We start from the raw sequence: 16628 nt of genomic DNA, 5'->3' as shown, positions 1-16628 counted from the left end.
TGTACAGTAGCCCATGTACTTAAGTTCATCGGCTAAGTACTTAGTACTAAGTTGAGTAACAGAGTAAAGTTAGAAAAGTAATTAGTCATTTTTATTGAATTACTTTTTAAGTAACTACCCCAACAATGCTGGTGGCATGTTGGTAAAAAAAAGATTGTTTATGAACAATTTAGTGTGACTTCTGTTGTTTTATTCATCGTCAAATTTTAACACAATGCAAACAATAACTGGAGTTTTCAAAGCAGAAATGGAGATAAACTGATTTTATGTGACAGTGATATGTAAATTTACAGTAAATTACTGGCTATGGACTTGCATTACTTTTACAGGAAGTTACTGTATTGGAATTACAGTGTTTTACTGCATGTCTGCCCTGTGATGGACTGGCGGCATGTCCGGGGCGTTTCCTCTTTCCCACCTGATGACAACAAGGAGGCTCCAGCTACCCCCAGTGACCCAGAAGGATAAGTGGCTTAGAAAATGTGTGTGTGTCTGTGTGTGTGTGTGTGTGTGTGTGTTACTGTAAGTGTTGAGCAGAATATGAGCTCCATCACTGTATAAAGCTGATATTTCACTGTTATTTACTGTTAATATGGTTCAGTCAGTTATTGTGAAAGTAAAACAGCTATTAGCCAGTAATTTATGTAATAAGCCAGTAATTAATGTAGTAATTATGTAGTAAGCCAGTAATTAATGTTTTACAGTGCAGGTCAAACTAATGCCTCTATATGAATAACTGTTTTCTGTTTTTATTAGCAGCTCCCGTACTGTCCCAACTCTTGGAACTGAGGTTGGTAAATAAGTGTATTAGACAATTATTATTTGACCCTTATTAGTACCACAACAGGGAATTTGCGCAAACACTAGGGGGCAGTGAGCACCCGTGGCTAGTGTGGTGGGCAGCCCTATCCACAGCGCCCGGGGTGCAGTTGGGGGTTAGGAGTCTTGCTCAGCGGCACTTCAGTCACGTACTGTCGGCTCAGGGAATCAAACTGGCGACCTTCTGGTCACAGGGCTGGTTCCCTGACCTGCAGCCCACGACTGCCCCAACTTGAATAAAAGGCCTGTCGTTTTTTCCACTGACGTTTCCTGTGCATAACTTATTTCCAGCTTGGGTGACACACATCCGACCTCTCTGACAACACTATGGATGTGAACTCACTCATCCCCAAAGGACACTCTCCAGAACTTTCTTAGGAAAGTTCATTTGGTTTAAGACCATCAACAGCGTAACAACAGCAGGCCGAACAGTTGAGCTCTGCTGCTGTGTGTGAGTGTTTGGTGAGCACAGGAACAGAAAGCTGCTCTGTGGCTGCTTTGAGGCCCAAAGGTGGGGGCAGGAGGGGGCCTGTAGTCGTCACAGTCTTTCAGAGAGCGAGAGCTTGTTGTGGTCAGCCTGGACGTCTCTGTGAAAGGCTGGTGAAGCAGCAGCAGGCGGTTCAGACCGTGCTGGGCATCAGAAAATGCGGCCGCTCAGCGTCCTGCTCTGCGCTGTGACCATTACCTGCTTCTGTTACTGCGGTGAGTCCAGAAACAAACAGCAGCCACACCGACAGTCCGGCACTGGCCGAACCAAACACTCTATCCTTTACCTATAAACGGATACTATCTGAACACACTGCACCTCAGAAACAGCGTCTTATTACCGTCATTAGCACTAATAACACTGATATTAGTGGTCATAGTAGCGAGTGTTTATCTGTGTGAGGACGGGAGCTGGAGACGGAGGTAAAACGTGATGATGAGGTTCATGTTTTATGGTGATTTATAGCTGTTTCATACGTCCACGTCCTAAAATTCAGCTAATATTAATTTGCAAAAACATTGAAATTTTGTTCTATAGTTATAAATAAGCAAGGTTGTTACATAATTATGTTAAATTGAATACATTTTAGTGCCTAAAAGAACCTAAAAATAACAAATAACCACCGTATGAAAACTGAAATATGTACTTTATTAAAGCACAATTTATTCAAACAGATTCAAATAAGAAAAAGGTCTGAACAGATTTTCGGGGATTTTTCGCATTATTTGAGAAAGACCAGCCGCTCTTTACGCCGTGTCACAATTTCATGATGAACAGACCAATAAAAACAATCCAGATCTGAAACAGCACTAATAAAATTTCACTACGGTTTTTAACTCACTATTACTGCATTTTCTAAGTTTGACACTTTGGTGCTTAACACATTTTTTCCAATGTGTTGGGGTGCTCAAACTTTTTCGCGCACATCTGTATTCAAGGTCTTTTCAGGGTCTTTATCAGTTCTGCCGTCTCACAGCCCATCACCCGATCCGCTGGTCCCTGGACTGTTTTGAATTAGTTTGTGGCTCCGTCTTTAGGCCTGATCCTCAGAGTTAGTGCCTCTAAAATAAAACTCTTTACACATTTTATGACCTTCGTTTGTTTAAAACCTGCTTTAAAGATGTGAAAAGGCTTTTTTAGTGTTGGTGGGAACCCTGTAAACGAGTGAGGGGCTTTTATATGTTCCTTATCTCTGATATGAATGTCTCTCTGTGTGTCTGTCTGCTCTTTCTGTAGCTTCCAGTGAAGATTTCACTGTAACTCAGACTCCGTCTGAACTCACAGTGAAGGAGGGGGGCTCTGTTAGCGTCGCCTGCTGCTGGGATAAAAACATCACTGGAGTGAAAGTGAAATGGTTTAAAGATGATCAACTCACTGGACACTGGAGTGATGAGCGCCTTCATACCGAGGTCCAGGGGAACTGCTCGGTGTTGTCCATTAAGAACATCCGTAACAACGAGACGGGGCTTTACATCTGTGAAGTTATGCGAGACGTCCCAAAACTGGACATCAGAAGAGGAGAAGGGACGGCTGTGAATGTCCAGACTGAAAATGGTGAGTTAGTGTTTTCCTCAGTCTGTGATGTAAAATAAGGTTGACTGTTATTACAGCAGCTACACTGCATGACGAAAAGAGCCCCTTTCAACATTTTAGAGTTTCACTGCTACTTCTGCTGTTCATGTTCATGAAGTGAGAAAAATACCTGCGGAAAGTGTGAAACGGCATGTTTGGCTGATTTAAGTGTGAATAAGTGAACACGTCCTCTGTAGAGACTCACACTGCTGCGCGTTTAATACACCTTCACTGTTTATTTACTGAACTCCGTGTAGGCGATGAAAGAAATAAAGCTCTGCAAAAGTTATGGCACGTTTACTTATTTATTTATTTGTTTGTTTATTTATTTATTTATTTATGTTACTTTCAGCGAATAAATAGAAACTGTGCACTAAGAGTTACGTTCTCCGTAGAGGATGTGTTCACTTATTTACACTGACGATTTGACCAGGGGTGCTCAAAATTTTGCATACGACTGCACACCACACACTGTGTCCTTTATATATATATATGTGTGTGTGTGTGTGTGTGTGTGTGTGTGTGTGTGTGTGTGTGTGTGTGTGTGTGTGTATGAATATGAATATGAAATATATATACTATATATATAGATGTGTGTGTGGGTGTGTGTGTGTGTGTGTGTGTATGAATATGAATATGAAATATATATACTATATATATAGATGTGTGTGTGTGTGTGTGTGTGTGTGTGTGTGTGTGTATATATAGTATATGTTACAGTGTGTTAAACTCGAGGCTCAGAAATATAAATTGTAAAAAAGGCGTGAATGTTATAAACTTAGCAGAAAAAGACGTGGTGTTTATTTCTGCAATAAAACCTGTAGCTAGATTGGGGGGTGCTCAAACTTTTGCAAAATGACAAAAAACGGACGTGCAAGGTTTTGTCCCTAAAATGTTAAATCAAGCAAATAAACAATGTATTCTGTATTCTGACTTACAGGCAACTGAGAAACTGACATACAAACTTATTTATCTGAGCAAAAGAACTTTTATTCTTACTGGCAGAAACAATTTACTGCTGAGATAAATAGTTTTGAACGACACGGCTAAGACTTTTGAACAGTTTCCATGTTTTGTGGCTCAAAATCACCGTCAGGAAACGTGGCATCGGTCTGAACTGAACCGTATTGAATTCATCGATTTCACACTGAGTGTTCAAACTGAACTCCCCACCTTTCTTTGCATATCCTTGTAATGAGCAGCTCTGTTCTGCTTTTCAGATAAGCGCTGCTGGCACCACGCACCACCAGCTGTGTCCAGCAGTTCACGGAAAATAACAAGAAAGAGAAACAATCTGGTTAAAAACACACGTTCACGTCCGTTACTGTACGTCTGAATCGCCTGGTTCAGTTACGGCTCTTAGAAAAGGTCTGAAAGGCTGTTATAATCAAGTGAGGCGTCTGACTGTAAACAACAACCCATTTCAGGAGTGTGACCTGTCGGTGACCAGCACAGTGTAAGACACATTCACACGATGCGCTGGCCTCATAACGAGGCTTCTGAGGGGCCCTCTGAGGCCTGAAGAGTCTGCTGGAGATTTCTGAGCAGCTCACCACAGCCAGTCGGGTTTGATCTCATAAAGCCTTCCTGCTCTCGGAAGGCTTTATGAGATCAAAACCGACTGGCTGTGGTGAGCCGCTCAGCTCACTCTCTCTGTAAAGAGTCCTCACACCTCCTGCTTCAACTGTGACGAGTACTGTGCATGACAAGCGCTGACAATATGCACAAATGTTGCCAGAGGCGGAGAGTAATGAAGTAAATGTAATTAGTTACTTAAGTCGTTTTTTCATGTATCTGTACTGAAGTTTTTCCATTTTAATAGACATCAGCATCACTAATTTCGATACTTTAGTATATTTGAAGGAAAATACTTTAGCACTTTTACTTTCAATACTTAAGTATATTTGAAGGTACATACTTTAGTACTTTTACTTTCAATACTTAAGTATATTTGAAGGTAAATACTTTAGTACTTTTACTTCCGATACTTAAGTATATTTGAAGGTCCATACTTTAGTACTTTTACTTTCAATACTTAAGTATATTTGAAGGTAAATACTTTAGTACTTTTACTTTCGATACTTAAGTATATTTGAAGGTAAATACTTTAGTACTTTTACTTTCAATACTTAAGTATATTTGAAGGTACATACTTTAGTACTTTTACTTTCAATACTTAAGTATATTTGAAGGTACATACTTTAGTACTTTTACTTTCAATACTTAAGTATATTTGAAGGTACATACTTTAGTACTTTTACTTTCAATACTTAAGTATATTTGAAGGTAAATACTTTAGTACTTTTACTTTCAATACTTAAGTATATTTGAAGGTACATGCTTTAGTACTTTTACTTTCAATACTAAAGTATATTTGAAGGTAAATGCTTTAGTACTTTTACTTTCAATACTTAAGTATATTTGAAGGTACATACTTTAGTACTTTTACTTTCAATACTTAAGTATATTTGAAGGTACATACTTTAGTACTTTTACTTTCAATACTTAAGTATATTTGAAGGTACATACTTTAGTACTTTTACTTTCAATACTTAAGTATATTTGAAGGTAAATACTTTAGTACTTTTACTTTCGATACTTAAGTATATTTGAAGGTACATACTTTAGTACTTTTACTTTCAATACTTAAGTATATTTGAAGGTACATACTTTAGTACTTTTACTTTCAATACTTAAGTATATTTGAAGGTACATACTTTAGTACTTTTACTTTCAATACTTAAGTATATTTGAAGGTAAATACTTTAGTACTTTTACTTTCAATACTTAAGTATATTTGAAGGTACATACTTTAGTACTTTTACTTTCAATACTTAAGTATATTTGAAGGTACATACTTTAGTACTTTTACTCAAGTGGAGGTCTAAAGGGAGGAACTTCTACTTTTACTGGAGTAATATTTTACCTTGGGGGTCTCTACTTTAGCTCAAATACATGATTTGTGTGCTTAGTCCACCACTGATGTGTTTACATTAGCTGTGTTTATATATATATATATATATATATATGTGTGTGTGTGTGTGTGTGTGTGTGTGTGTGTGTGTGTGTGTGTCTGTGTGTGTCTGTGTGTGTCTGTGTGTGTGTGTGTCTGTGTGTGTGTGTGTGTGTGTGTGTGTGTGTGTGTGTGTGTGTGTGTGTGTGTGTGTGTGTGTGTGTGTGTGTGTGTATTAACAGACTATTGCTCCAAAAAGATGGATCTACTGAATTCACATAAAACCAGATGTCCCCAGATGTGAATTCAGAAAGGTTCATCAACAGTGAAGGCCCTGTGTAGTTTTTACATCGTTTGAGTTGGGCAGCTGCCCTTTAGGCTACGTTCACATTACAAGCCTCGCTGCTCAAATCCAATTCATTGGTCAGATCTGATCTGACCTGACGGCTCACACTCGTTTAGGTAAGTACGGAAGTCGGTAGAGGCCAAAGCTGCTATTTACAATAATTTTCTGGATTGTTATCTTGAGATAACAAGTAAGGAACTCATTTTTTCAAGAAAACAATTTTGCTAATTTGAGAGAACAAGATGAGAAACTCATTAATTCAAGATAACACATTTGTTATCTTGAAATAACAAGATAAATAACTCATAATCTCAACATAATAACTTTGCTGTCTTAACATAACAAGATAATTAACTTGTTAGATCAAAATAACAATCCAGAAAATTCTAACTTCTAATTCTCTCTGTATGGAGCCCCGCTGGTAATATCCTATATAAACAACAAAAAAAATGCATGGCCAAGACTTAGTAAGGTGTGGGAATGAGATTGTAATGTGCCTCATCCCCACGCCTTACTAAATTGTGGCCACGCTTTATTTTAATTTGTATGGGTTCTCAACTTCTGTATTTACCTTGTATTTATCTTTTTTAACTTGAGATAACAAGTTAATAATCTAGTTATCTCAAGATAACAACATTGTTATCTTTAAATAATGTGTTACTTATCTTATCTCGAGATAACTAAAGTTATCTTGAGATAATGAGTTACTGATCTTGTTATCTCAAGATAACAACATTGTTATCTTGAAATAGTGAGTTACTTCTTTTATCTCAAGAAAACAATCCTGAAAATGATATCAACAGCTCATGGCCTCTCAGGACTTCCACAGCTTTTCCACCGTTTACAGGCGTTAACTTCTGCTCAGCGCTGCTGCCATGGTAACGCTGAATGATGGTGCACACGCAGTGGAAAAGCCACACATGAATTCCGATCTGAGCGTCACATTGAGGTCACATGGCCATGAATCCGATACGCATCCAATCTAGGACCACATATGAAAGTGGCTCAGGTCGGATTTGAAAAGTTCAGATTTGCATCCACACAGCCCTGAAAACACCAGATCTGATTCACATTGGGGCTAAAAATCTGATTTGTGCCACTTCAGCCTGGTAATGTGAACGTAGCCTTACAGTGTTTGGAGATTTCGTGATGAATGACCAGTAGAAAAGCTCCAGAAGCACTAGGAATAAAACCTCTTCGCGTTCATTTACATGAAAGGCTAAAAAGGATTTTGCTTCCGCCTGTAAAGCTAAAATGCAGATAAGTTTTTTTTTTTACTTTAGTTTTTTTTGTTTTTAAGATAGCGATGATATTTAATCTAATAATCTAAACACATCAACAAGTCCTTCTAATAAAATGTTTACAGCAAGTGTCAATTTAAGAAAGCAACACACGTAACACAAAAAATCAACAAAAAGAAAAAAAATCTATCATTGACGGTTAATAGACTTTTTAAATGAGTATAATTCCTCATGTCCATCATCGAGGTCCGTTTTTCCCCTTAACCTCATTTAGTCTTTTACATTTACCATCAGGAAGCCACGTCCTCTCCAAGGCGTTTATATGGACACATCTCTGGACTTCACACTGGACCTCGCACTGCTTAACATCAGTAGATTATCATCATAAGTATTGATAATGTACCAAATTGTAGGCAAAGGTTATCCCAGGTTATGTTGAACCCGATGTTAAGCTTATCCTTGGTTATGTAGAAACTGATGTTATCCAACGCTGGTTATCTTTAACTAGAAGCTATCCATGATATCCTTAAATAGAGACTAATCCCACTAATCCCAGATTATTCTAAAGATTCTAAAGTTATATCAGGTTATCTTTAAACAATAAGGCTGGTCCGGATTATCTTTAACCACAGACTTTGGTTAGTCCAGGTTATCCTGACCTAGATGCAGATGTTATTGTGCGCAATTCCTCAGACTGGCCAGAAGGGGTCGCTCACACAATATACAAGTTGTTATTTGTTTTTATTTATTTATTTATTTATTGGCGCTCAGACCTGTTCAAATGAGCCCTTATGGTTATACTAATATATTCTATTGTTTTAAACAGAGGCAGCCGCAGCAGAGCCAAAAGAGGGCAAATCAACAGGTGACTTACTGAATGGTAATTTTGGAAAAGCCTCATATTTGATCATTTTTTACCAAATCCAAAACAACAAAAAATCAATCAAAAAAATTTTTTTTTGATAATTTAGTGCTCACAAACTGAACTGCTATGGTTATAGGCATGGTTCAGCCTGTCTTTGGTCCGGTGATAAAGGCCTCACGGGAGCCTGACCACCTAACAGCCCTGCCCTGCTCTACAGAGACTGGACGGTCTGTCAGTTTATCTACAGACTCGGCCATCACTTTACAGCTTCAGACCGAACCGTGACCGCGCAGAAAATGACGTGATGAAGCTCTGACTCAAAACACTGAACTATAGCATCTGAAGTAGAAGCTCCTCAATCATATACAGCACAGCGCAGGTTCACTGATGATGATGATGATAATAATCATACACATAGTAAACAGTCATTCTTAACAACATTAATTTCATGAAAACTTTAATGTTTGATACCAGGAGGGACAATCACAACACGCAAACTCATAAACTTATGGGTATTTATTCATTTATTAATGTATAATTTGAATTCGTTTTGATCGACTAATAACAGCACTAAGTGTAGACAAACAGCCTTAACTATACACACAGCTACAGCATCATTATAATGGTTATTATAAAGTAAATGAAAGTAATATTAATACTGATAAGAAGAATAAGGCTATTATTATTATTGTCGTGCTTTAGCTGTATGTGCGGCTGTGTTGTTCTCGGGCTCTGTTCCCTAATTCTACAACACACGTTACACAAACAGCCAATGGCCGAGGAAGTCGTGATTAAAATTCATGACGTGGTGGCAGTGCACTGCGCTGTGTTGAATGGGTTCTGTTCGGTTCAGCTAACACACTAAATTTTGCTAAGTAGCTTCTACAAACTGCTCGGCTATTGCTCAGCTGGACCTCACTGAAAACAGCGGGATCACTGGGCCCAGTTTCTATGAACTATTACAGGTTCTTATTTATCTCCCAGTGTTGCATTAAGACTTGGATTTGGAGTCACAGACGGTCGGTTTAGCCTGTCTGTCTGCGGCCTGGTCCCGGCTCTGGACTGTCAGCAGCTGTTTACACTACTCTGCCGACTAACTAAAAGACCATGAGATATGCTGCAAGAAAGTAAGGCAGCACCCTCCCGCGTGGGGTGGACACCAGCCCTACCTATGAGACCAGGCTTGCCCTCAAAATGTAACCAATTATTTATATCTGCTCCCCGGGCACTGTGGATATTGCTGCCCACCGCTCCGGGCAAGTGTGCTCACTGCCCCTTAATGTGTGTGTGTATTCACTAGTGTGTATGTGGTGTTTCACTTCACGGATGGGTTAAATGTGGAGGTGGAATTTCCCCGTTTATGGGATTTAAAAAGTATCACTTAAAGCCCACTTGATTTTCTTCAGCGCCGCACCACATTGGGATGGGGCTAGAGCGAGATTACAGCATCGGACATCGTCTGGGCCTGTTTAACCACCTCTCTGATATTACCCTTAGTTACCTCAGACTGCCGCAGACGGATATCATTGGCCCCTACATGAATGACCATCCTCGAATACCTCTTATCGGCTAACAGTCTAAGGTTGCCACTAATGTCCGGCGCTCTGGCTCCTGTTACTGCTGGCGCCCCTAAAGGAGTAGCTAACTTCATGTGTCAGACAATCAAGTCTCCTATAACCAGAGCACTTTTAACAGGCTCCTCAGCAGGTGCTTCGCTGAGCAGGGCAAACCTGTTTGGCACTGGAACTGGAGGGGCGTGGTGTTCTTCTGGGCTAGCTTTGGCCTCAGCATTAGCATTAGCCTTAGCTTTCCAGCTATGTCACCGAGATGAGCCATTCACCCCACAGTGAGGGCTCTAACGCCGGAGTCGAAGGGGTGCTGACTCTCCCTAAGGCACCTGGAGCTGTTAGCAGTGAATCTCTCTCACCTCTGGCTCCACCTTTTGTCATCACATCTTTATCAGTATGATGTTGATTTTGAGTTCGTTTGAGGCCTAAACATCAAGCCAGACCTTCTTTTTGAGTCTGCGTGTGTGATGTTAATACATAAAGACGTACGATGTGGTGTGAAACTCCCGGCCTGATGCCTCTGACTTCTAAATGATTTCTTCAGGCTTTACAGGGCGACTCAGCAGCTCACACGCACCATAATTTAGCCTGTTTTTGTTCTCCTCACTCAGCAAAGATCCTCTTTCAGCTTTAACTACATCTTACATAATGCAACTTTAATAACTAACATTAATGGAAGGAACCATTTTTGCCATCATTTCTGAAAATTAAAAAAAGTCACACAAATATATTTTTTTTCTTTAGTGCTTAAATAGCTAAAATATTTATACAGTTAATTGTTTTATATTATTACATTTAATTAAATTGTATGACTTTTTAAACAGGACCAGACAAAACAGAGTCAAAGGATGTGAACTCTCCTCACTCACCCAGTACAGAAGGTAAGTTAGTGAATCATTTCTGTGGATATTGATGATAATTTACCATACTTTCTCAAGGTTAAGATGGTAAAACATCCACATAGTAGGTGGGAGTTAGTTTGGTATTGTTTTGGGACAAAAGTGAATTAATAATTGAAAAAAAAAAAGAAAAGACAGAAGAAAATATCAAAGACAAAAGTGCAGTATGTAGAGAGATTGTTTGAGAGTTTGTCTGCACTTTGTTCCTACAAAGCTTTAGCACTAAATAATTTTAATGATTTATTATTTCTCATATTTCTTGTAATTGGTTTATGTTCACAGAGGATGTAGTTCCAGTCTCTCTTCAGGATGAACTCATCATTTACGTGATCCGCTGCATTCCCTTCATAACCCTGCTGCTGGTGGTGTGTTTCCTAAACAGAGGCACTAAAAAGAGCCCCCGGCCTACACCATGTGAGTCCCTTAAAGAACCCGAGTCACTGTGAACTCTAGAACACAGCTAATGTAAACACAATAGTGGTGGATGAAGTACACAAAGCATGCACTTGAGTTAAAGTAGAGACGCCGAAGGTAAAATATCACTCCAGTAAAAGTAGAAGTTCCTCCTTTTAGACCTCCACTTGAGTAAAAGTACTAAAGTATTGACCTTCAAATGTACTTAAGTATAAAGTAAAAGTACTAAAAGAGTAATTCTGGCTCTGATCTGGTCCTGTTATCATTTTTATAACCAGACTGGCTTCATGAACTCATTTCAGGTGAAAGTCCTCCAGCGTCTCTCTTGGTAAACCAGTCTTTTAATAGAATGTTATTAATTAGTGACGCTGACGTCTATTAAAATGATCAGAAGCACAAAACACTGAAGGTAAACAGTTTCCATCAGGGAGAACCGAGTGGCTCTGAAATCACTTTTTACACACAAGCAAAGTTTCAGTTTCAGATTTATTTACAACTTAGTTCCAAGTTTAAGTTGAATAAAAACTGGCTTTAAACTCAGGATCACAGATGAGCTCCTTTACTATGTTGATCTGTAGGCGTCTGTTCATAAACATAAACCAGCCCAAACTCATTTACTATAAAATGAAATGGTGTTTGTAGAAATTCAGAAAAAAGCCGCGTCAGTCTCGACTGCATATGTGGACATATTTCTATATTGAGCTCTATTTACACAAAGTTAGGTTAGTTCATCATTTATGTTGAACAGACTCTCCCAAAGTTTTACGCTGCTGCGCTGACGTTGAACCGCGTGCTGCACTGGGTCGGTATGACCAACAGGTCAAAACCAGCTCTAAACAAAGTGACCGCTGGGCCCTGATTGGTGCTCTGGCTTTGCGCTTCTTTCGTTTTGACATGTTACGTTTTTATACACACAGAAACCAAAAGGAACGACAGATTTCTCAAAATGTAGGAGGAAAAAGTCGGATATTAGACTCTGAAATGTAGTGGAGTGAAAGGAAAAAGTCGCCCAGAACGGAGAAACTTCAGTACAGATACACCAAAAATACTAAAGTACAGAAACTAATTACATTTACTCAGTTACTCAGTTACTGTCCACCACCACAACACAACAATCTCAAATCTACACCAATATAGAAAACTACACACAGAAACAGAGTTTAGGCTGCAAAGGTTGTATAAGAACAGTTGATAACAGGCTCTGCTGTCCTGCTCTGTGTTCTGTCCTCTTTATAGAAACCGGTATTTCAAAATGATCAAGACAGACAATTTAGTAAAAATAAATGAAACATTTATAAACCCACAATCTACACACTTAAAACTGATGGTTCTATAGTAAAGAAAATGGTTCAATATAGAATTACACTGCAAAAAATGTCAACTTGTCAAGTGAAATGATCTTAAATCTGGTTGATATGTCTAATATTTCCCAATTTTGTGATGGTTGTGCACTTATTATGAGGTTATCTTATATTATATCGGTTTCTAGTGACTTTTCACTTGTTTTAAGTCATTTTATTATGTAAAACTATCTCACTATACTGGCAGATACTTTTTTCCGGTTTCAAGCACATTTTTTAAAACAAGCAAAACATTTTTGCTTATGAAAATGACTAAAAACAAGTAAAAATGCCTAGAAATAAAGTGAATAATCTTAAATTAAATTTACAATAACCTCAACAAGAGAAATATTAGATGCATTGACCATATTTAAGATCATTTTACTTGACAAGATGCCATGTTTTGCAGTGTATGAACACATTTGCATGCCGCATAAGAGACTCTTATTAGTCCCACAACAGAAAAATGTTGCCTTCACAATTTAACTCCATCCATGCAGTGAAACACCACATACACACTAGTGAACACACACACACTAGGGGGCAGTGAGCACACCTTCCGGTCACAGGGCTGGTTCCCTAACCTCCACATACATATCATACACACATATAGCACCAAAAAGGGTTCTTCTATTGAGACAATGTCAAGCCTGTAACCCTAGAAGAACCCTTTTTGGTGCTATATAGAACCCTTTTCAAAAAGATTCTATACAGAATAAAATGTTCCCCATCAATCTGAAGAATGACTTCATGATGCAAAGAACCCTTTATTCATGCAAATGGTTCTTTGAGTGTTCATGGTTCTATATATCATCATTTTCTTTACTAAAGGACCTATGAAGAACCATCTTTTTTACATGTGCGCTTTAAGGCACCGATGAAAGAATCAACAATCAGGACATTTAAAACCATTTGCATTCAAGAAACCAGAGCAGCTGAGAACTGACTCTGTTTCTGTTTGTAAGGTTCACAGAATGTCCCGAATGCAGAAGAGGAGGAAAGAGAGCTGGAAGAGGGAGAAGAACAAATGGGAGAAGAAAGAGAGCGGGATGGGGGGAATGAACAAGTGCAAGAAGAAACAGGGCTGGAAGAGAGAAATGAGCAAATGAGACGGGAACGAGAGCTGGAAGAGGAGGATAAAGTAAAGGGCCAGAAAAGAGAAAAAAGAAAGAGAGGTGAAAGACAAAGAAAAGAACAAGAGGAGTGAAGAAGTGATGGTGGAGTAGAAGGGAGCAGAGGGGGAAGAGCAGCACATGAAGATGGACAAACGTGGTGAGAGAAAATGCTGAGGAGGCTGGCCTCTTTCTGCAGTGCCCCCTAGTGGACACTCCAAAAAACTGACTGTGACATTTTGAATTAATATAATCAAATAAATCTTTTGTTCCCTGCGTCTCTGTTATCAGATGAGCAAGGACTCTGTGTTGAGCTGCTAGTGAGCAATGATGAGGAGTGAGAACCCCCTGCTGTGAAAAACTCTTCACACCTCTCCTGCCAAACTGAGATACAATTGTAGTTTTTCTGAAGAAAAAGGTATATATATCAACAAATGGGACCTTCAAAACAGGCGGAAATGCATTTTATGGTTACGATGATGTGTTTGTGGCAGGGGGTGTGAAAAATAGCCCCATTGCATTCGGAGCCACCCTGAGGCGCAGCAGTGCTGTAGCTCTAGTTAGTTAAGAACACCAAAGACAGAACTTTGCAGACCAAATAATGGCCTTTCCCTGAATTTGTATTTGAGTATCTATTTCATCTTGACGGACCACCCCTTTTCACAGACCACCCCTCCAGAATTTTGATTCTGAGACATTCTAAGACATTAATTAAGGAGTCCCAGACCCCCAATGATCCCCTGTATTGAGCACTTTGGTGACAGGGCATTCAAATTACCACTGAGTACAGGAGGAAGAATCACCTTTCTGCATCATCAACACTGCCCTCACGGACACTTTAAACAACTCATGTGCTCGTTTTGAAGCCTCCAATACTGAGGCAGCATTGAGAATCTTGGTTCTCTTGGACACCAGGTACTGACTGTGAAGGCCCTGCTCAGATCCCACATAAAGCTGCAGGCCCTGACAACGTACCTGGACATGCCCATCAGTTAGCTGCTGTCTTCATGAACATCAACAAGTCCCCGGAGCAGGCTGTCCAAACATGCTTCAAATTAGCCACCATCATCCCAGTGACAAAGAAGGCTGCTGTCCTCATAGGTCATCGCACAAATTAAGGAATCCATTCCATCAATACTGGACCCCCATCGATATACCTACAGGCAACATTGCTCATCTAATGACACCAGAAACACTGCCATCCACCTGGCCTTATCACACTTGGACAACAAGTACACTTATGTTGGTATGCTGTTTGCCAACTTCAGCTCAGCAACTGTCCTTGATACCCTTGATCAGTAATCCTTCATATCCAAGAGGCATCTCAGCAAACTGAACTTACTTGGCCTCAGCTCGTCTCTCTCTAACCAGGTTCTACACTTCATTGTACATCATTGACAACCTCTCTTGGCCATTAGTCCCTCTTCCTTAGCGAGGAAGGCACAACAGCGGCTCTACTACCTAAGAAGACTAATGAAATCAAAGAACACGCTCATTCTACAGCAGCGTCATAGAGAGCATCCTGACCTGCAGCATCACTCTCTGTTATAGAAATGGCTCTGGCTCAGACAGGAAAGCACAAAAGCAGGTAGTGAAATTTAAGGACATTAAGGACATCTACACCAAACGGTGTGAAAGGAAAGGATCCCTCTCCAACATGGATCATTTTGTCACGCCTCCCTCCAGGTCTGTAGTTCTGAGCACCCAGAACACTGATCGACTCTCACTCCACTGTCACTCCACTGTCACACCACTGTCATGCCTACCACCCTCAAGGTTAGCGTCACCAGAATACTAACCAGTCACACCTTAACTTCATCAACACTCTTCTATAAAGGCTGATTGTTTCCACTTCCTCTTTCGTTCTGTCCCATTACGCTCGTTCTGTCCCATTACACACTTACACCACTCCCATCTCAAAGAAGGCTGTATTTATTGTGTGTCGGCTGCTCATCTGTGTTAGATGTTGCACTGTGTACTGCAGAAGCTAGATTTTGCTTCTCACTCAACACGTCTAAGATGAGATGAAATGACAATGATTTATTTACCTCTTCGTGTTAAGCCACTTCTACTTCAGCTGTTCATTTATATCACCAGGCTGTGCGTTCCTTGTTCAAACTTGGTCCCTCAAGCTGTAGTTCAAATGGAAATTAAACTTCTTTTGTACTTTCCAGTTGGAATATGTGTGTTTGTGTTGCAGAGATTAACTTGGAAATAAAGTAAGGTGTAGTGAAATTAAAAGACGTCCAGAAAGTAATAGGTAAAGTAATCCCATTATAAGTTTAAAGAAGTAGCTAGTCATTTATAATTTGATACAGTTTGAATAACTAATCCGACACTGGTGATGTAGTGTGTCATAAATTGAAATGTATGAGCTATAATGGGCGATTGCCAGGTTTTTTAGGTATTTCACCCTCTGCATTGCATAATATCAGCAACAGACTCAGTGAATCTGTGAAGGAAAACCACAGGTACATGCCTGTGAGCTTCCACCCCTCGGACAGCACTGCTTTAAAAACCTGCAATACATTACCACAATGGATACTTTGATAAAATGTTGTCAATTAAAAATATTGGTTGCAGCATCCACAAATGTTAGGTAGGACTGAACTATACACATACATCATATGTCAACAGCATCTAGAAACAACGCTGACTTCTCTGGGTTGGAGCTCATCTGAAATGGACTGATGCTCAGTGGAAACATGTATTGTGGTCTGACGAGACAGCCATTCAGCTTGTTTAGGAAATAATGGATTTTGTCTTCTCTGAGCCAAAGAAGAAAGGGACCATTCAAACTGTTGCTAGTGTAAAATTTAAAATCCAGCGTCTGTAATGGGAATGACAATAAGCCATGTTTTATGATAAAATTAAGTGACGCTTATTAGTCCCACAACGGGGAAATTTCACCTCTGCGTTTAACCAATCCATGCAGTGAAACACCACATACACACTAGTGGACACACACACTAGGGGGCAGTGAGCACACTTACCCGGAGCGGTGGGCAGCCT

At 39.6% G+C, this 16628-nt stretch overlaps 1 protein-coding gene across 1 annotated transcript; it reads left to right on the top strand.

The window, feature by feature from the left end:
- The first annotated feature begins 299 nt into the window (after window positions 1-299).
- Window positions 300-16554, top strand: LOC119265416. Its single transcript, XM_037546082.1, has 8 exons — window positions 300-482; window positions 757-790; window positions 1111-1521; window positions 2543-2860; window positions 8245-8298; window positions 10676-10732; window positions 11033-11164; window positions 13470-16554. Exons 3-8 carry the CDS (start codon window positions 1464-1466, stop codon window positions 13709-13711), a joined length of 861 nt encoding a protein of 286 aa, XP_037401979.1. The 5' UTR covers window positions 300-482; window positions 757-790; window positions 1111-1463; the 3' UTR covers window positions 13712-16554.
- The last annotated feature ends 74 nt before the right edge of the window (window positions 16555-16628 follow it).

Source organism: Pygocentrus nattereri, chromosome 2 (assembly GCF_015220715.1).
Source record: "Pygocentrus nattereri isolate fPygNat1 chromosome 2, fPygNat1.pri, whole genome shotgun sequence".
In the NCBI taxonomy this organism is placed as follows: Eukaryota; Metazoa; Chordata; class Actinopteri; order Characiformes; family Serrasalmidae; genus Pygocentrus; species Pygocentrus nattereri.
This window is presented reverse-complemented; position numbering and strand designations above follow the sequence as displayed.